The sequence below is a fragment of the Mobula birostris genome, chromosome 11 (assembly GCF_030028105.1).
Source record: "Mobula birostris isolate sMobBir1 chromosome 11, sMobBir1.hap1, whole genome shotgun sequence".
Classification (NCBI taxonomy): Eukaryota; Metazoa; Chordata; class Chondrichthyes; order Myliobatiformes; family Myliobatidae; genus Mobula; species Mobula birostris.
In genome coordinates, this window is record NC_092380.1 from 73,482,034 (window position 1) to 73,503,061 (window position 21,028).

Below are 21,028 nucleotides of genomic sequence, written 5' to 3' on the forward strand. Positions count from 1 at the left end.
GCTATCCTGCAATTGATATCTGTGTTGCACCTGCCATTACTTGTTATTAGGCTGCCAAGGTATTTGAATTTGTTGACTTGTTTGATGTTTGTATTTCCAATCTCGATCACACATTGTGGGATGTTTGTCTTTCTGGAGATGACCATGCTTTCTGTCTTCTTGGTGTTGATTGAGAGGCCTCTGTGATTACTTTCTGCTGCCACTATAGTGAGTAGTAATTGAAGTTTTGTTTCTGAGTCAGCTATTAGTACGATGTCATCAGCATATCTGATGTTATTTATATTATGGCCTTCAATTGTGAATCCTTTGATGTCTTTGATACTTCTCAAGATATTTTCACTATACAGGTTGAATAAGTCTAGTGAAAAGACACAACCTTGCCTGACTCCTCTCATGATATTCACATACTCACTCACTTCTCCTTCTGTTCTGATGGATGCTGTCTGGTCCCAGTATAAGTTTCTTAAGAAACGTATGTCTTTCCCATCTATGTCAAGATCTTGAACCATATCCAGAAGATCTTGCTGTCTGACAGCGTCAAAAGCTTTTGTATAGTCAATGAAACATAGGTAGATGTCTTTTTGTACCTGGATGGCTTGTTCACTGATCATCCGTGGCATGAAAATTGCATTTCTGGTTCCAGTGTTTTCCACGAAGCCGCATTGTTCTTTACTGATTTCTGGTTTTATACAGCATCTTACTCTCATCATGATTACTCTGAGAATAATTTTTTCCACATGGCTCATCAGGCTTATTGTACGATGTAACTCACATTCTGTTACTCCCTCTTTCTTTGGAAGTCTGATGAACACTGATTTACTTAAATCATCAGGTATCTCCCCATGATCATAGATTTCATTTGCTATTTCTGTTATTTTCTCTATTCCAAAACCTTCTAAGGCCAGTATCATTTCAACAGCGATGTCGTCTGGACCAGTTGCTCTGTTATGTTTTGTTTTATTTACCGCTGCGCGAATTTCTGATTTTAGAATGCTTGGTCCTTCAAGATTCTTCTTTATGTTCGGTTTTTCTCCTCTTTGGTCTTCAAAATGTTCTTTTATATATTCTGTCCATCTGTTTAGGATTTCCTCTTTGTTCATAATTAAGCTGCCATCTTTTGCCTTGATGCATCCACTTGCTGAGCAAGGTAACTTCCCCGTTAGTTCTTTGACTTTACTGTGCATCAACTTTGTTCCAGGGTTATTGGTTTGTAGCATTTCTATCTCTGAGCATTTCTCATTTAGCCATCTGTCTTTAGCTTCTCTGCATTTTCTTTTTATTGCCTTATCAAGTTGTTTGTATTCTTCGCTGTCTCTTGGTCTGATGGTCTGTTTCTGTTGTATCAATTGTATTATATCTTCAGTTATCCACTTCTTCTTACTTTTCCATTCTTTTCGTGGGATGGTTTCGTTTGCAGCTAAAACCATGGATTCCTTCAGTATGTCCCAAGAAGGTTTGCCACCTTCATCCTGCAGCAATTGAAAATGGTTTTTCACCTTGATTGTGTATTCTGTTTTCAGATAAGGGTTGTTTTGTAGTTGTTGATAATCCAGTGGTTCTAATCTTTTTGGTTTCTTTAATTTTCTCAACTTTATTTTCATTTTGCAAATGACTGGTATGTGGTCACTTCCACAGTCTTTGAAGATACTGAACATTATTAAACATTACAATACCCATAGATTTCAGTTTCTTTGTCAATTTTTTTGCAATATTTGTTTCTGAATAAGGCTGTTAATACCCAGTATGTTGCTTGACCATTCATCCCAGAGTATCAAATATTTGCAGATTTTTTCCAAATCATTTTCAGACAAAACTTTCTTCCATATTTGAGCAGAGTAAGAAGGAATCCACAAGTCTCGGTTTTATTAACTGTTGGTAGTCTGAGTCCTCAAAGCACTGAGGACTTGAAGCTGCCAGTTTTCGCAATACAGCCTAAAATAAACAGAAAATATTATATTGGAATATTAGTAGAAGCAGTGAAATGTTAATGCATGAGAGAATTTCACAACCAAAGAAGCACTTCCCATTGCTTAACTTGCGTTTTATTATTTATTATAAATTGATTTGATGCGAAGACTGAACTGATTGTTATATTTCATTTCCATTCATCTTATATCCTTTGCCCATCTATTTGTGGAAGAACATTTTTAGTATTTTATTAGTGCCATACCACCCAAAGCTATTTTCACATGATTTGCTTATTCCTTCAATTTTCTTGCTTAGTATTTTTCCTCACATTTCATGGTACTACCTAACATTAAGGAACAAGAAATTTCCATGGCATCCAGGCATGATTCCAATTCCTTTCAGTAATTTGGTGGCTGCTGATTTTTCTATGTGAAAAATTGCATTTGCTTCCAAAGTTACTCATGAACTGTGAAACCCAAGATTACGATATGATTGTATAAATGAAAGTTCTTCATTTTGGCTGTCCAACTTTTGTTCTTGCTTTCTGAAAGACATCAACTTGAGCTTGATTATAGCTGCCAGCTGTTCTCCACTTTATCCAAATTATAATATTCAAGTCATCTTTCACAACGAGTGTCGGCAGTCTGTCTGACAAATATTTTCCAGAACACATTACTGTTTAGGAGTGGGAGCACCAAGCCATTTTTTAGCCTAGTAGAACAGAGAAACATTCCTATTCATATTCTTAGTGCAAAGCATGAGTCTCCCAGTGTCAATTCTACTTGTAATTATCACCACTGAAGTAACACATTTAAAATTTTGCATGAGATTTCTATCTGAAAAACATATTTTGCAGATAATACTTTTATACTATGATCTTGAGAATCTTTCCCAGTGAGCTTACAAAGTAACATTTTTTCAGCCTACCCTTGTTATATTAAAGGAAATTATAACTTAGACCTCCACCCAGTGGATGATGCCACAAGGTGACTTCAATCCAGTATTATTTTGATGTTTCAGTATTGTGACCATTTCTTTTTTGGTATACCCTGCCATTACAAAATTACTTTTAATCCCCGAGTAACTTCAGAAATTCTTTTCCCTTGTTACCTCATTATTTACTTTAGTTTTTTTTTCACATGGAAACTGGTGCTGCATGATTTACAGTAAATATCATCCACTTTGGATATGCTTCAGGACTTACCACTTTAAGAATGTGGACATTACCACAACACTGCCATTATTTTTTTTCAACCATGGTACATATTGAAATGTGAAAGATTCATTCTCATGTCTAACTCAAACTTGCTCTCAAAATCTTGCAATCTCAGATGCTATTAAGGGTGTCCAGTTTTCTAACTCTTAGTGAGGATCCCTAGAAATACAAAGAATCTATGATCACCCACTTACAGTACATAAATTCAGTGGCCACGTAATAAGGTACACCTGTACATCAGCTCGTTATTGCAAATATCTAATCAGTGGCAGCAACTCAATGCATAAAAACATGCAGACATGGTCAAGAGGTTCAGTTGCTGTTCAAACCAAACATCAGAATGTGGAAGAAATAGGATCTAAGTGACTTTGGCCATGGAATGATTGGTGGTTTACGTCAGAACCTGCTAATCTCTTGGGATTTTCATGCACAACATTCTCTAGAGTTTACAGAGAATGGTACAAAAAAACCAAAAAAAAACCCACTGAGTGGAGAATGGCCAGGCTGGAAGGCAGCAGTAACTGAAATAAACACACATTACAACAATGATGTGCAGAAGAGCATCTCTGAACGCACAGCACATCTTCTACTACAGCAGCAGAAGACCATGAACATATACTCAGTGACCACTTTAGTAGGTACAGGGGCACCTAATGAATTGGCCACTGAACGCATGCTAGGTGTTTTCTAGTTAGCTCTTCATTTGAATCTGAATTCCAAATATATGGATATAAGCTTGAGCCTGAACTCAGTTTAATGCTGAATGTCAGTGTTAAGTGCCACATCATTTTCTTACTCCAGTAATCTATAATTATTTCTTCTTCCAACACCTTAACTTTATATCTAGGCCCCTAGTCATTGTTGTTATATGATGTGGAAAATGTTATGTGCGAAGTTAATGCTAATGCTACAGTTTTGAATATGAGCTCTGTACCAATAGTTTAGAAGTTTAGAGTGGCCTTCAGATCTCACCTTAGCTACTTAATGGAGTTAACTAATGCTGGTGTCTACCATGTCAAAGAGGACAAAATTGTTGGATTCCTGTTTTAAGTCACCTGTTTGCTGGAATGTACATGCACCCTTTGTCATGGTCTGGTCCGTGAAGTCTGTATTCCGGTTCGCGGACCGGTCCATTGACCCTTGCTCCAGGTTTTCCTGTTTACTCTGTTTCTGTTCTTGTTTATCTCTAATTGAGGCAGCTGATGCTCTTTGGGGCTGGCTGCATAAATACCTCCAGAGACCAGGGCGTGGTTGCTGGATTGTTCTTGTCCTTACTCCTTGTATCCCTTGCTCTGCCTTCTGTTTCCTCACCTGAAGCCCTGCCTTGTCTTGCCGGTAACTCTCGCCTCGCCTGAAGTTCTCGTCTCGCCTTGCTTTCCCAGAAGCCTTGCCTTGTCTTGCCGGTAACTCTCACCTCACCTGAAGTTCGCGTCTCGCCTTGCATTGCCTGAAGCCTTGCTTGTCTTGCTGGTAACCCTCGCTTCGTCTCGCCTGCAGTCTTGTCCTGGAGTGATCCTGTACCTAGCTCCCTTCCTGTCCCTTGCCTCCACCCAGGTAAGCCAGGCCGTCTTGCCGTTACCTGTGGTTGGTTCTGTCCCTTCCTGTCCCTTGCCTCTGTCAGGTGGTGATTCGTGCCCTGCCCAGGAGTACCGCGCCCTCCCCTGGTGAACCGCGCCCTGCCCAGGAGGAGCCTGCCTAGCCTCAAGCCTGAAGACTCCAGCCTCAAGCCTGAAGACTCCAGCCTCCTGCCAAGCCTCAAGCCTGAAGACTCCAGCCTCCTGCCTAGCCTCAAGCCTGAAGACTCCAGCCTCCTGCCTAGCCTCAAGCCTGAAGACGCCAGCCTCCTGCCAAGCCTCGCCTCAAGTCTCTTAGAGTCCAGCCTCATCCTGCCTGCCAGCCAAGCCTCGTCCTTGCCTAGTTCTGGGGTCCGAGCCAGAGGCAAGACCCAGGTAGTGGGTCCTTGTCCAGTCTCTGGCTCAGTGTCCAAGCCCGGGATCCTGGCTCTTTTGTCCAGTCCTGTTCCAGGTTCCTGCTTTTCCCGTCCATGTCCTTGCCATCGCCCTGTATCCTAGTCCTGTCCCTAGTTCTTCAGTGTCTGTGTCTTGCACTTGGGTCCATTCCCAGCCACCTCCTTATGACAGAACGATCCAGCCAACCCTGGACTCAGTGACGCAGACACTGTCATTTTCCTCTTGCCACCCGGGGTTCCTTGCTGTTAAATACCCTCCCACCCGTCCCAGTCGTCCATAGTCTGGATTCCCTGTCTGGTCGCCAGGAGTCTCCCGTGAGGGGGTGGGGAGCTGTCATGGTCCGGTCCGTGAAGTCCATATTCCAGTTCACGGTCCGGTCCATCAACCCTTGCTCCAGGTTTTCCTGTTTACTCTGTTTCTGTTCTTGTTTAGCTCTAATTGAGGCAGCTGATGCTCTTTGGGGCTGGCTGCATAAATACCTCCAGAGACCAGGGCGTGGTTGCTGGATTGTTCTTGTCCTTACCCCTTGTATCCCTTGCTCTGCCTTCTGTTTCCTCGCCTGAAGCCCTGCCTTGTCTTGCCGGTAACTCTTGCCTCATTTCGCCTGCAGTCTTGTCCTGGAGCCACTCTGTACCTAGCTCCCTTCCTGTCCCTTGCCTCTGCCCAGGTAAGCCAGGCTGTCTTGCCACTACCTGTGGTTGGTTCTGTCCCTTCCTGTCCCTTGCCTCTGTCGGGTGGTGAACAGCACCCTGCCCAGGAGAAGCCTGCCTAGCCTCAAGCCTGAAGACTCCAGCCTCCTGCCTAGCCTCAAGCCTGAAGACTCCAGCCTCCTGCCTAGCCTCAAGCCTGAAGACTCCAGCCTCCTGCCTAGCCTCAAGCCTGAAGACTCCAGCCTCCTGCCTATCCTCAAGCCTGAAGACTCCAGCCTCCTGCCTATCCTCAAGCCTGAAGACTCCAGCCTCCTGCCTAGCCTCTAGCCCCTAGCCTCAAGCCTGAAGACTCCAGCCTCCTCCCTAGCCTCAAGCCTGAAGTCTCCAGCCTCCTGCCAAGCCTCACCTTAAGTCTCCTGCCTCCTGCCAAGCCTCGCCTCAAGTCTCCTGCCTCCTGCCAAGCCTCACCTCAAGTCTCTTAGACTCCAACCTCATCCTGCCTGCCAGCCAAGCCTCGTCCTTGCCTAGTTCTGGGGTCCGAGCCAGAGGCAAGACCCAGGTACTGGGTCCTTGCCCAGTTTCTGGCTCGGAGTCCAAGCCCGGGCTCCTAGATCTTTTGTCCAGTCCTGTTCCAGGTTCCTGGTTTTCCTGTCCATGTCCTTGCCATCGCCCTGTATCCTAGTCCTGTCCCTAGTACTTCAGTGTCTGTGTCTTGCACTTGGGTCCGTTCCCAGCCACCTCCTTATGATTCCCTTTGACAGATGTACTTGGTAGGAGAATGCAGTTCCACAAATAAACCAACCGAGGATAAGATTAATAAACAAAATTCCAATAATAAAAGCAGACAAATAATAACCTCACACTAAAGAAAGTAATACCAATTTATTAGAAAAGATGGTCATCTATTTCAGAGTTTGGTAATGTTAAAGAAATTGTATTTTTATTTAAAGGTAGGGCACAGAAGAGGCTCTTCGAGCCGCACTGTCAGCAACCCCCGATTTAACCCTAGACTAACCATGGAACAATTTACAATGACCAATTAACCTACTCACAGGTACATCTTTGGACTGTAGGTGGAAAGGGGAGTACCCAGAGGAATCCCACACAGGCACGGGAAGGATGTATGTATTCCTTACAGAGGATGTCGGAGCACTGAGCTGCTATGTTACCATAGTGCCCCTTGTTGGCATTGCACTGTCACCTTCAAAGAAAAAAAACGATCATGTCTTTCATATGGTCTGAAGTGGATGGGCTGCAGGTTTGATGTGTTATGTGTTCAGAGATGTTCTTCTACGCACGTGTTTGTTGGAGTTACTGTTGCCTTTCTGTCAGCTTGAACCAGTCTGGCCATTCTCCTCTGGCCTCCCTCATTAACAAGGTATTTTCACCCACAGAATTACTGCTCATTGGATTTTTTTGTTTGTTTTTTGCACCATTCACTATAGAGACTGTTATGCTTGAAAATCCTAGGAAATCAGCAGTGTCTGAGCTACTTGAACCACCCTGTCTGGCACCAACAATCATACCATTGACAAAGTCAATTAGATCTTTCCCATGTATATGTCTGGTCTGAACAATAACGGAACTTCTTGACCATGTCTGCTTGTGCATTGAATGTCACTGATACCACGTCGGTTATCCATTGAGTTGCTGCCACTTGAAAGACTGGTTAGATATTTGCATTAACGAGCAGGTATACATGTGTACCTAATAAAGTGGCCACTGGAGTGTATGTCACCATATACTACCTTGAGATTTATTTTCTTGCAGCATTTACAAGAAAATAAGAAAATAAAATCGTATTTATGTAAAACTATACATTAATATTGATTGATAAACAACCAATGTGCAAAAATAAAAGTAAATAAAAAAGTAATACCTAAACATGAGCGGTAGAGTCCTTGAAAACGAGTGTGTAGGTTGTGGAAATCAGTTCAAAGCTGAACTGGTGAGTGAAGTTATCCATACTGATTCAAGAGCCCAGTGGTTGAAGGGGTAATAATTGATCCTGGTCTGGTTGGTGTGTAGTCTGAGGTTCTTCTACCTAATGGCAGCAGTAAGAATAGGGCCTGGCCTGGATGGTGGGGGTCCTTGAGAATGGAACCTGCTTTCTTTTGGCAGAGCTCCTTGTAAATGTGCTTAATGGTGGGCAGAGCTTTGTTGGTGAAGGACTGAGCTTTAACAACCACATTCTGTAGGTATTTCTATTTCCAGACATTGGTGTTCCCCTACCAGCTCATGATGCAATCAGTCGGGATACTTCCCACTGTGCATCAAAAGAAGTTTGCCAAAGTTTTTGGTGACATGTTGAACCTACACAAACTTCATAGAAAGTAGAGGCACTGCCATGTCTTCTTCGTGGTGACACTTTCATGCTGGTCCCAGGACAAATACCTTGATATTATAACGCCAAAGAATTTTAAGTTACTGACGCTCTCCACAACTGATTGCCTAATGTAGACTGATAGAATCCACATGTTCTGAATGCATGTGTATAATGCTCTGCCAATGCTAGGCATACAATATGTCCTGTGGGACTTATAGTACTAAGCTGTAAGTGCCCTCAGCTTTCTCGCACTGGCATAATTCAGCTCCATAGATTCTGTGAAATTATAGCCTGAAACCATGGTAGAATGCACTACTGCTCAGATTAGCAGGTTTAGTTTTACCAATGAGGGTGAATTTTCAAGAAGTAGTGTAAAGACCTACCACAGCATGTTCCGAATATATGTAAATATACGTGACAAATAAACCTTTGATCACAAAGCACAAACACTAATCTATTATTTTTTGGACTTTTCTTACTGAAAAAAGGTGATATTATGTAATATGAGGCTATTTCCCATTCAGAAAAGTGAGAGTTCTTTTTTGCAGGGTTTGGGAGCTAGTCCTGGCTAAGAAGAAAATGAAAATGTTGAAAGATCTTTGAAGAGAGCAGAGGGTGAATTTGCAATTATTGTATTATTGTATTGTATTGTAATGTATTATTAATGTAAAATGTGTAATAGGCAGCGTTCGAAGTATCATCTGCTCTTCTGGTCCATATTTGGAATGTTATTAGTCTCCTAAAAATGTACAATATCACTAGAAGTATTACCCACCACAGTTTATATCAAAACATTTGAATTTTGCATCTACTTAAAGCTTCTGTTCTTCCTAAACTCAGTTATTACCTTCAAGGAAGTGAAATGTAAGATCATCTAAAATTAACTATCTTGAAGAAAACTATCAAATGGTTGTCCATAAGCAAGTTAACACTGGTTATTTCTTTGTGAGAACATATATTGCAAATAAAATTCAGAATTTTACTGTTGATTATGAATAGCAAAAAGTGATATAACAAAGAAATGTGTAAAAACTTACCAAGCAAGCCATTAATACTGAATCACTATTATTCCTTTCAGAGGGGTATCGGCATAGTTCAATCAAACGGGGAACACCTATGTATCAGATTAACAGAAAATCTTAAAATCTTTTGTGGAGAGCAAAAAAATATATATACAACCATATTTGCAGATATAATACTGCTAGTGACTTTATATCATTAGATATTAGGTTTAGATCTTTCAGATTCGAATGCTATAAAGGCAAAATGTTTAAATAACTTGACTGCATTTTTTGCTGAATAAATCTCCATGCTCAGTAATAAGTGTAGGTCAGTGATGTCATAAAAGATGTTGGTAATTTTTAAAACAGTTGAGACATCAGACAAGACCTATTTCAGTTCATTTGCACGTTAGAGAGACTAAAAGATAATTTATCTCATCACTCAAGTATCCTTAATAATGAGAAATATCTGATTACACCTGATTACACCAAATGCTGATAAATTGCAAAAAATGTTCTCAACGTGAATCAGTAATAAAAACAGAAAATTAATATCTGTGTGTCATACTGAATAAATATGTTCCCTTTTCCATTTATTTTCCTCTTCTTTCAGTTGATACATTTCTACCAGTGCAGACCATTCAACATTACTTTGCTTAACATGTTCTACCAGTCTGTTGTTGCCAGTACAATCTTCTCCACGGTACTGTCCTGGGGCAATGGCATCAACATGGGTGATGCCAACAAGCTCAATAAACTGATTAGAAAGGCTGGCTCTGTTATAGGAGTCAAAATGGACACACTAGAGGCTGTGGTAGAACAAAGAACCCTACAGAAAACCCTGGTAATTCTGGACAACATTTCTCACCCTCAGCATGCCCCCTTGGCTGAACAGAGGAGAACTTTTTGTAATAGACTAAGACAACTGTGCTACTCCAAAGAGTGCTGTACGAAGTCATTCTTATCCTTGGCCATTAGGCTTTATAATGAGTTAACCTATAGATGGGGAAGTGTTTGAATTTACTCATTTTTTATTCTTTCTGCTTCTTTTCTATTATTTCTATCTGTGCACTGGTAATGCTATTGTGACACTGTAATTTCCTTTGGGATCAATAAAGTATCTATCTATCTATCCATCTATCTATCTATCTAACAGGCAATACTTCTTGTTTCATTTTGAATCATTATTTCTAGCAGATTATTCATTTGTGAATAACACTGGCTCAGTTCTCTGTCCACATTGCCGTATTTTCCAAAAGCAAAAAAGAGGAAGTTGCGAATGCTGAAAACCTCAAATAAAAGCAGAAGATATTGGGGACACTCTGCTGGTCAGGAATAGCTCTGGTGAATGATCATTGGTCTGAAATCTTAACTCTTGGTTTCCTTTCCAAGATTTGTGCACCTCTTCTCCCAACCTCAGCTCTCCTTCTCCCATAGTTTCCAGTAAGGTAGTGAGCTTAGATATCAGAAGTTGAGACATTCCCTTAACTGATCAAGTATACTCAGACCAACTATGCTAACTGAATAAGATCAGCCAGTTCAGTCCAGGACAATTTTGATACTTCAGACACGAGGAAATCTGCAGATACTGGAAATTCAAGCAACACACACAAAAAATGGTCTTCTTTCAGTTAGTCCTGACAAAGGGTCCCGTCCCAAAACATCGACTGTATCTCTTCCTATAGATGCTGCCTGGCCTATTGCGTTCACCAGCATTTTTCTTGTGTGTTGCTTCAATTTTGACATTTGTCTACTTGGTTCAACACAAAATGTTTTTTGTAGGTTTTATAAGTTTTACAAAAATATCTAGCAAATTATATCCATTATATCAAGCACCTTGCAGTGAACTACAAAGTGAGCAAATTACCAAGACAGTGAAGAATATATAATTATATATTTTCTTTATGCAGATTGTTCTTACAGTTCAGACTTGTTGCAATGTCAGTTACGATTGGTTGTCTGCTTAAGCGGGCTAGTGTAACTGCAGATTTCTGCAATATTCTTTCCAATGCAGCACCTTCTGTTGAAATCCCAAGTGGTGGACGTTCATGGAGAAATTCCAGCAAAAGCTCCACACCTTAAAAAGCAATAAAAGTACAAAGCAAGAGAAACAGAATCACAACTTTGTCAAAACAATCAGTCAACAAAGTACAAAGAATTTGTTTCTAGTCAAATGGCCAGATTTTGCTACACCTTTTCTCTGAATTTAAATAATTCTAACAGGGCTCATTCATGGCCAAAGTTGATCAATTTTGCAATGATAAGAGGGATGTGAACTGTTGGAATCAAGCAATTCTGAAACGGGTGCTGTATTGTGGTCTTTTCTAGCTAGTACCACAAATAAGTTGAAGATGTGATAAATATTCCAATATCTAGAGACTGCATGCCTGCCATTCAAATTCTTCAGGGTCCCACAGTAGTAGTGGGATTACTCGAGGAGAGTATGATGTTCTCCTAGGGGATTATCCATTGGTGGGTCTTCAGGTGTCTGTAGAGGCTGATCCAAATCCACATATTCTGTTAATCACCACAGGACTGAATCCAGGATGTTTGGGTGGGTTCCCTTAGTGGAGAATGTCTGTGCACGACTTTGATTACTGTGGAGAGAATGATGCATGGGCCTTGACAGATCATGGTCAGAGGCTAGTGAAGTGGAATGCAAGATGATTGGGGAACTTTTACCACTGAAGCCTTCCTTGCCTTTACTGACATTATGATGTGTTATCCTCCTCTGCCAGCTCCACCATGAAAGCCTTAGCTGGATCTCCCTTTGACTCGAACCTTCCCCTTGACCTTACCACTATGGGTGACCCTACTAGGAGCTAAGCGCCAGACGGCTAAACTCCAGACGGCATTGCTCTTGGGATCCCAGGAACTCACAAGCCTCTCCACCACAACAAAGCCTCACAGAGGAAGATCCCATATGTGTTATCAAACAGACAACTTCAGATAATGCAGACAATATTGGCAAGATGGAAGAAAACTATGAGGCTTAAGTACGGACACAAGTAGCAGCAAATTATCAGAAGCTGGATTGAGGACAGAAAGATCTGTGAAGGATATATGTATCTTGCCCTTGAACTTCACCTTTGACCAGCTGCACTAAATGTTCTGGGTAGTGATATTACCAGTTATATTTTGAATCTGAAATTTGCTCTAAACATTCAAAATTATGAAGTACTTGATTACGTTTAATATCTAGGTTTTTGCTACAAATTTATAGTGCATCAAAACTTTTCATAATGCTACAGAAATTCTCATCCCAGTGTGTAGCGTCAGTGGCTGCTTCCTGTCCCTGCAATGCCTGTCTTCAGTGCAGATCCAGAATACTTAAGAAGAAGAGGCACAAAGGGAAGCTGATGTCCTCATAGTGTAGGGGTGAAAGCGATTCATGAGATGAATGTCAAAATTTAGAGGGTCTCAGAACACAATGTGGGTTGATAAGAAACAGGAGTGCAAGGAGAAAGGAGTTAGATATGAGGATACCATCATTATCTATTGCTTAGTTAAGGGCTCCTCGTTGATGACTCTTAAAGAAATTTAGGACCAGATGCACATATCTTCCACAGATTATCTCCAAATTGCATTTAATACAGGTGAAATAGTTGAAGTGGGTCTAATTTGTAAGATGTAGATTTTGAAACCAGTAAAGTGTTAAACTAAGCATTTGGATTTTATCAATGTCTTTTTATTAACGGATATTATTTATGGATGAATTTTTGCGATGTTTCTGAATTCAGGATGACAGTGCAGTATGTGAGATGTGATCCAGGTCCTTGGGATTGATTCTGGGGAATAACAACTGGAATCATCTTCTTGCACTACTTCCAACTTGAGTCTGGAGGGCCTACCGACACAAAATAATTCTCCTCAAAGTCAGAACTGCAACACCCAGAAGACCACAGAGACCAATCTTCCTTCTGGGAATGGCACTGGTGAGATTTTACAACCTTTGTTTGCAAATAGAATGAAACTGTATGTTCCTGCAATATACCAAATGGGCATGGGTAGACTGCATTTTGGGATTTCTCTCCTCAGTTTTGGAAATAATGGTCTTTGCACCCATAATATTTTATTCCAGGTCTGTTTTTATGGGACCAGAAATTTCCTCCCTCTAATGAAACTTGGAGTGTGAGAAAATGCATTCAGGGCCCTGCAATGACAACCTGGCTACAGTGAAGTTAGCAAATGTTTAAGTATGTAGATGAACTTTCAAAGAAGCTTTGACAACTATTCTGTAATGTTTCTGAAAAGCAAGAAAGATAAGATTTATATTCATTGAAGTAGAAAGCACTTAGGTAGAGCTGAACAAAGGAATATAAAAAAAGATTATACTGGCAATGCATACCACAGTCATTAGCGTATTAAACAAGAGAAAATTGACAAATTAATGCTTCAGGTAAAGGTCCTTTTGTCGGTCCTTTCAAGAGAAATTAAAAGAAAATAGATTGGAGGAGAGTATGTTGGTGGTGAGGAGGAGTTACAATATAAAAAAGGGTGCAATTCAAAAGCAATGCTAAGTTGCCAAAAGAATGACTCATTCATAATCTTTTTGTGCCTTAGGAGGAATGAAAATAAAAACATTACTTGGGTGTTAATAAGAAAGTTACTTCTATAGGATGGAGGAAGTGATTTATTTCGGAATGAAAAGGATAATCATCAGTGAAATTGTCTTTGAAACCTGGAAACAAAGTCTGCCTTAATAAAAGTTAAAATATTTTAATAATGGTTGGCCTCTGCTGATATGCACTTTAACCTTGAGTGCAGAAGAAGTTTAATATAATCAGAATTAAATAAATAATTATTAGTATTGAGCCAAAAGTAGCAAAAGAAAGTTTTGACTTTAATAGTTAACTAGTCCCGAATGCAAGGTTGCCATGGAAAAGGATCAAATATTTCAATTGGATGGCTGTAAATACTTTTTTAAATTTAATCACTTTCAGAAGAAAGACTGTTTGTATTTAACAGTTGGAAGAAAGGGAAAGTGTATGGTGAGACAATCTTAAACACTAGAGTTAACTAATGTGGGAAATAACTGAGCAAATTAGTAAGAAATCTCCAGTGTTTGAGCAACCTTAGTTTTAGAGAATGGTTCGATGGATTGTTGAAACATTTTCAGTTTATCACTTTCCAATGTTCCCACAATTAATTATAAAAGAAGACGTGAATTTGAATATATTCAAGAACTTTTTACAAGCAGTTATTGAATCAAGGAGGTGTCCAATGATTGAAATAAGCCAATAACAACACTGGGGGACTCTGGATTCGAACAGGTCTTGGCAGCTGTTGGTCAATTCTTGCATCCATGTGCCATTTCCTTGAAGTGTTGTCTGTGTGGTGGATATTGCACAAAGAAGAAATGAGCACAAACAAGGACCGAAACACAAATAGCAGAAATTCAGAGGCACTTCTATGCTCACTGTGATTGCCGGAGGAGAACTGATTGTAGCAACTGTCCAGAAAATATTATGAAGCAACTCTGGCTTTATGTGGAAAGGTCAGGCAGAACAAATTTATTGCACATAATAAATAGTTAGATGCCACGCAAGCAAGTGAAACCAAGTGAATGAAGAGGCAAAACCTGGACAGACAAAGAACAGGCACTTCTGCCTCATAAACTGTAAAATGTTCAAAATGCTGAAAAACTAATTCATCCATACTTTTAAATTAAAATTCACAAAAGGGCTGGTCTGAAACATGGACATTAACTTACAATTGTTGTACTAAATCTGTCTTTGAATTTTAAGATGTTTAGAAGTAAATGAATACCTGATTCATACAAACTTCAGTTTTAAGTTTTTTTTGGATCGAATAAAGTTACATAATGAAGTTTCCCAGTCATTGCTGTTCCTTCAAAAAGATCTGAATCAAATTCAAGAGCCCACTAGTATTGGTAGCAATGAAGCTTGTCCTCTTTCCTCTGTCCTGCTGATGTTTATTGGCTCTCTGCCACCACCATTAGGCTATTGCTTTTACCACTTCAATGAATAAACTTGGGTAACAGCTCTTCAGCTCATAATGCAATTTGTTACCACTCATGCAATCTAACAGGTAGTAAATGTGACTGTTAAACCATCACATGATTTACAGTCATTTTCAATGAGAATTGAGGGCACATACAGCATTCAGAAGTGTGGAAAGTTTTGATAGTTCAATATTATTTTATCTGGCTGAAAAAATGAGCAAGCTATAACAACATGCTTAACTATAACATCTGCTCATTTATTTCCCAGTATTGAGAAGCTATCTTCACCTTTTCAAGGACTTACAATACTGTATGTCATTATTATACTAACTGCTATAATAAGAACTGCACTTATAAAAGAAAGTAGGATATAGTGAATTGTACTCGTCACCTCTATTGCAATGAAAAGAAGCCACAGGGACCTTGCTGGAACTTTGCCTATCTGTGCTGATTTTTTTAATGCACTCTGACTAATTTAGCAGTTTTTTGTAATCATGCAGTGTTATATTTTATTCATGTTCAGTTCCACTGGATCAATTCTCTTAATTTCACAGTAAATAGAAGTCAATTGGTTCAAGGGCACAGGGAAGAAGATAGAAACAGAAAATGCTAAAATACAGGACCATAAGACTGTAAGACATGGGAGCAGAATTAGTCCATTCAGCCCATTGAGTCTGTTCCACCATTCCATCATGGCTGATCCCAGATCTCACTCAACCCCATATCCCTGCCTTCTCACCATATCCTTTGATGCCCTGACCAATTAGGAAACAATTAACTTCCGCCTTAAATATACCCACAGACTTGGCCTCCACCGCAGTCTGTGGCAGATCATCCCACAGATTTACTACTCTCTGGCTAAAAAAAAAATTCCACCTTACCTCTGTTTTAAAGGGTTGCCCCTTAATTTTGATGTTGTGCCCTCTCGTTTTGGATACCCACAGGAAACATCCTCTCCATATCCACCTTATCCCTTCAACATTCGGTAGGTTTCAATAAGATCTCCCAGCATTCTGCTGAATTCCAGTGAGTACAGACCCAAAACTGCCAAATGCTCCTCATACGTTAACCCTTTCATTCCTGAATCATCCTTGTGAACTTCCTCTGGACTATCTCCAATGACAACACATCCTTTTTGAGATATGGGGCCAAAACTGTTTATAATCCTCCGAGTGTGGCCTGGCTAGTGTCCTATAAAGCCTCAGCATTATCTCCTTACTTTTATATTCTATCCCCCTTGCAATAAATGACAGTGCTGCATTTGCCTTCTTTACCACAGACTCAACCTGTAAAATAACCTGAGAGTCTTGCACGAGGATTCCGATGTCCATCTGCACTTCTCCACATTTAGATAATAGTCCACACTATTGTTTCCAAAATGCATTAATATACATTTCCCAACACTGCATTTGACCTGCCATTTTTTTGGTCATTTTTCCAATTTGTCTAAGTTCTGCAGCAATCGCATTGCTTCCTCAGCACTACCTACCCCTCCACCTATCTCCATATCATCCACAAACTTTGCCACAAGGCCATATACAGATGATCACATGTAAAGAGGAACCACAAATTAATGTTTTAGTTCAAAAGCTTTCTCAGAAGCTGGGATCTTAGAGAGAGAAAAAAGAAAATGGGGAGAAATACATAATATACTGGACAACAGGGTGACCCGTTGGGGCACCCTTTGAGAGAAAGGTGGTACAGTCTGATGTGACCAGAATGAACATTAAACTTTCCTGAATGCTATTGCTATCACTTTGCTTTGGAGACTGAAGTAGAAAACCCCAGTTTATTAAAGAAGAACGACGCTTAGCAAAGCAAATATAGCTCCTCCTCATTTAACGAAGGACATTTTTGATGGCATCATTTCTGCCACCCTTGTGCCTCTCGTTGTCATTCTGGAGATGTGCAGTCCTTTTATCCCCCGTCTCTTCATCTCTTCTGCTGTTTGTTGTTTGTCTCTGATTCTGGAGACGTGCATGCCTCTCCTTTTCTGTCTCTTCTTCTCTCATCTTCTTTTTGTCCTGACTCTTTGATCCTGGAGTCGTGCGGCCCTGGCTTCATCCGATTCTTGTTCTCTCCCTCTCTTTGCCGCTTCCCGACGACATTTGACATCATCTCTTGACCATAATGTCCCCCTTCCCTTTCCATGCAGCATAATTAAGCTGACCATTTATTTTGCCCTAATGCTGGATAGAAGATACGAAGTACTAACAACAAAGGATGCTGATTATTCTTGATGATGTGATTGGCGCTCTCCTAAGTGGATGTTATATATTCACCTCTGTCCTTTGACTGCAACAAAGGGTTTTATGGGTGTCTCGAAGTACGTCATTACAATAAGATTTAATTATCTCTTATTGATAGGTGGCAGTTAGATCTGTCCCAATCCTGCACATGCTGATGGTGATTAGCAGAATGTGACCCCTCGAAATAGAGCTGCCCTGCCCTTTTGATCCGGTAGGTGTCGCTGCTGAGGCTGGGCGTGCGCATGCGTCGGACTGTGGCGTCCCGATTTCCATAATGGCTGATCCGGTCTCAGGTGAAAGGCAATCTGTTGATTTTTGGCAAATGAGCAATTTTATATGAATATATAACCCTGAACTTCGCCTGCATTCTGCAAGTTAGTGCAGCTTAATTTGATGCAGCCAAAAAAAGTGCCGCTGTAATGCACCGTTTGCACTAATTGGAGGTCACAAACAGACAGACAGAGCATGAGAGTTTTAGTAGTATATAGATAAAAGATGTAACTTAAGGCAGAGATTGTTAAACTTCAGTTGTCCCATCAAAATTTAGCACAGGACTATATATTTAAATAAATAGAAAGAAGAGAAAGTTCATAAAAGGGCCTTCTAATTGTAGTAATAAAAACACTCAAAAATCTGTTACAAAATGAAATGAAATAGTTTGGAGGATATAGAGATGGCTTTCTTTTTCCAACGCCCAGCCCAGGAAAGTGAGGTACATTAGCAAAAACACAATAAACTTGAATGTATCAGACCATTACAGAAAGTTAAATTTTGAGAGAGATGAGATTAATCAACTTTCCAAAGTGTACAATAAGAAAATTTAAAAGTACGAGAAACATTTAGCATATCCAGAAGTGCACAAGTGGGATTCTTAAGTGGAAGGATTCAAGATTGCAGCATGTCCAAATAGGGGATTTGTTTATGTTAGCTGTGGAGGTGTGGCATATGCACTCCTCCTCCTCCCAGACTTTCAGGCAATTCGGTATTTAATACATCAGACACCTCTTTGTCCTATAGAAATGAGGTGCCTTAACATTAGCACAGCAAATGCTGCTGGATCACTGTGTGGAGAATAGAATTAGTAACAGCTATAACTCTGGATCTTAAATTTGTAATTCAAAATTTATCTTTGCCGGACTGCAAGTATATCCACGATCTCAGAATTCTCTCATCATTCTATATCCAGTAAACAACTTCCATCAGACGTTTAGATTTAATATGAACATTGGAAGAAAGTTGTTTACCAGGTATAGAATGATGTTAAATGAATTAGAAGTTGAGTGAAGAAATTAATGGCATAAACAAGAGGATGGGAGAAGAGTCTCTAATGGAAAGGCCAGTTTGAATGAGAATTCAATAGTTCTGACTATAATTTTGATAAGAAATAATAAAACTAAATTGTGTAAAACCTGTTAAGTGTTTTACAGGTATTCAAGGCAATGATTAGTAAGTCGCATATTATTTCTTCAAGAGGGACAAACTTGATTTGGGAGAAGGTTGGGAAGCATAATATTCCAGGAGTGGCTATTATATCCTCTTATTTTTTCACTGAGTATAAATGATCAAGAGTTTGGTACATAGAATATGATTTTCATATCCGATGTTTCCATAAAAATATGGCATCAACACACAATTTTAATAGTCAGTGTTTTCTTAAAGCCTTTTCATCTCCTGATTTGCAAAATGGGGAGAAGTGCAATAACGCTCTTCCATGAATATTCTCTTTCCACCTTGTTCAAAACAGCAAATAAAAATGTCAACAGAAACACATTATTACTAACATCAAAGGGACATATTTCAATATAGAAATATCCATTTACCCTGAATCTATTCATGTAAGTTCAGTCTGCAGCACAAAATAACCAAATGTTATCTGAAATGAACAATTGACAATCACAAAATGTCACCCCATTTAGTGTTCTTCTCAATCCTTTTATGTTGTTTTCTTTCAAGAACTTCACAGATTTCTGTGTCTGAGCATTGTGTGTAAAATTTCTACCCCACTTTTATTCTGATTGTCAACTCGGTAAAACTGTGCCAAATTACTTATTCATGCTTCTAAATTCTAAATAAGATAATTCATTATAATGGTAGACATTATCAATTACTCATTACAGTAAAGTTGAATCCCTATCTATTATGTACCCATTTACAACATGTCAAAACAGAAAAACCTAAACAAATACCTACCACTTTCCTGTATCATCTCAGAAGCACATTGGTCTAATACAGCCATATTTGCCAGTATTGTCACCACCTGCATTAGATACAAAACATAAACAAATATCATATAGAATGTAAGCAATAGGATTTGTTCAGGAATAGCCAAAATAATTTTAATATTTCCATTTGTTAATTGACCATTAGATGTTCCTTCTGCTTATCTAAGAAATGTTGCCTGGCGGCGTCCTACAGGAAATTTATTCTTGTGTGAAGATTACATAAACTGATTATTAGGATGTATTTGTGGGGTTATTACCTCCATCTGGTTCCCTTCCTCTTGCCCTTTATTCCATGATACACCGTGCTCTCCTATTAGACTCCTTCCACCTTTTCCTTTTCCACCTATAAACTCCCAGCTTTTTACTTCATTCCCCTTCCCCTATCCACCCACTTCCCCCCTCAACTGGTATCACCTATCACCTGTCAGCATGTACCCCTGCCCCTCCCCCACATCTTCTTATTCTGACTTCTTTTCAGTTCTGATAAAGGATCTTGGTCAAAAACATGCCAGGCAGCATCTCTAGGAAGAGGTACAGTCGACATTTCGGGCCGAGACCCTTTGTCAGGACTAACTGAAAGAAGAGCTAGTAAGAGATTTGAAAATGGGAAGGGGAGGGGGAGAACCAAAACGATAGGAAAAGACAGGAGGGGGAGGGATGGAGCCAAGAGCTGGACAGTTGATTGGCAAAAGGGATATGAGAGGATCATGGGACAGGAGGCTTAAGGAGAAAGAAAGGGGAGAGGGGGGGAACCCAGAAGATGGGCAAGGGGTATAGTGAGAGGGACAGAGGGAGAAAAAGGAGAGAGACAAAAAGACAGGGAGATCGTTTCGTTGAACACCTACCCTCTGCCGCCAGAGAAAGCAGGATCTTCCAGTGGCCACACATTTTAATTCCATGTCCCACTCCCATTCTGACATGTCTATCCACAGCCTCCTCTACTGTAAAGATGAGGCCACACTCAGGTTGGTGGAACAACACCTTATATTCCATCTGGGTAGCCTCCAACCTGATGGACATTGACTTCCCAAACTTCCGCTAATGCCCCACCTCCCCCTCGTACCCCATCTGTTATTTATTTATATACACACATTCTTTTTCTCTCTCTCCTTTTTCTCCCTCTGTCCCTCTCACTATACCCCTTGCCCATCCCCCCTCCCCCTTTTCTTTCTCCCTAGGTCTCCCATCCCATGATCCTCTCATATCCCCTTTGCCAATCACCTGTCCAGCTCTTGGCTCCATCCCTCCCCCTCCTGTCTTCTCCTATCATTTTGGATCTCCCCCTCCCCCTCTCACTTTCAAATCTCTTACTAGCTCTTCTTTCAGTTAGCCCTGACGAAGAGCCTCGGCTCGAAACGTCGACTATACCTCTTTCTAGAGATGCTGCCTGGCCTGCTGCGTTCACCAGCAACTTTGATGTGTGTTGTTTGAATTTCCAGCATCTGCAGAACTCCTCATGTTTGCGTGGTCAAAAACATCAATTATTTACTCCTCTTCATAGATGCTGCCTGACTTGCTGAG

At 40.2% G+C, this 21,028-nt stretch overlaps 1 protein-coding gene across 3 annotated transcripts in view; it reads right to left on the reverse strand.

Moving 5' to 3' along the window:
* Positions 1–1,796: 1,796 nt before the first annotated feature.
* The window catches only part of LOC140205185 (protein inscuteable homolog), a 311,027-nt gene continuing 291,795 nt past the window's right edge, over positions 1,797–21,028 (reverse strand). For 2 of the 3 annotated variants that reach the window (XM_072272528.1, XM_072272526.1), the window contains 4 exons: positions 19,476–19,542; positions 10,993–11,148; positions 9,108–9,184; positions 1,797–1,932 (listed from right to left, as the gene is read on the reverse strand). In XM_072272528.1, coding sequence (XP_072128629.1) covers positions 1,804–1,932; positions 9,108–9,184; positions 10,993–11,148; positions 19,476–19,542 — 429 coding nt within the window. In that variant the 3' untranslated portion in view covers positions 1,797–1,803. Of the gene's footprint in view, positions 1,933–3,225; positions 3,284–9,107; positions 9,185–10,992; positions 11,149–19,475; positions 19,543–21,028 lie in introns of those variants that run through there. The other variant, XM_072272527.1, reaches the window with a different exon arrangement.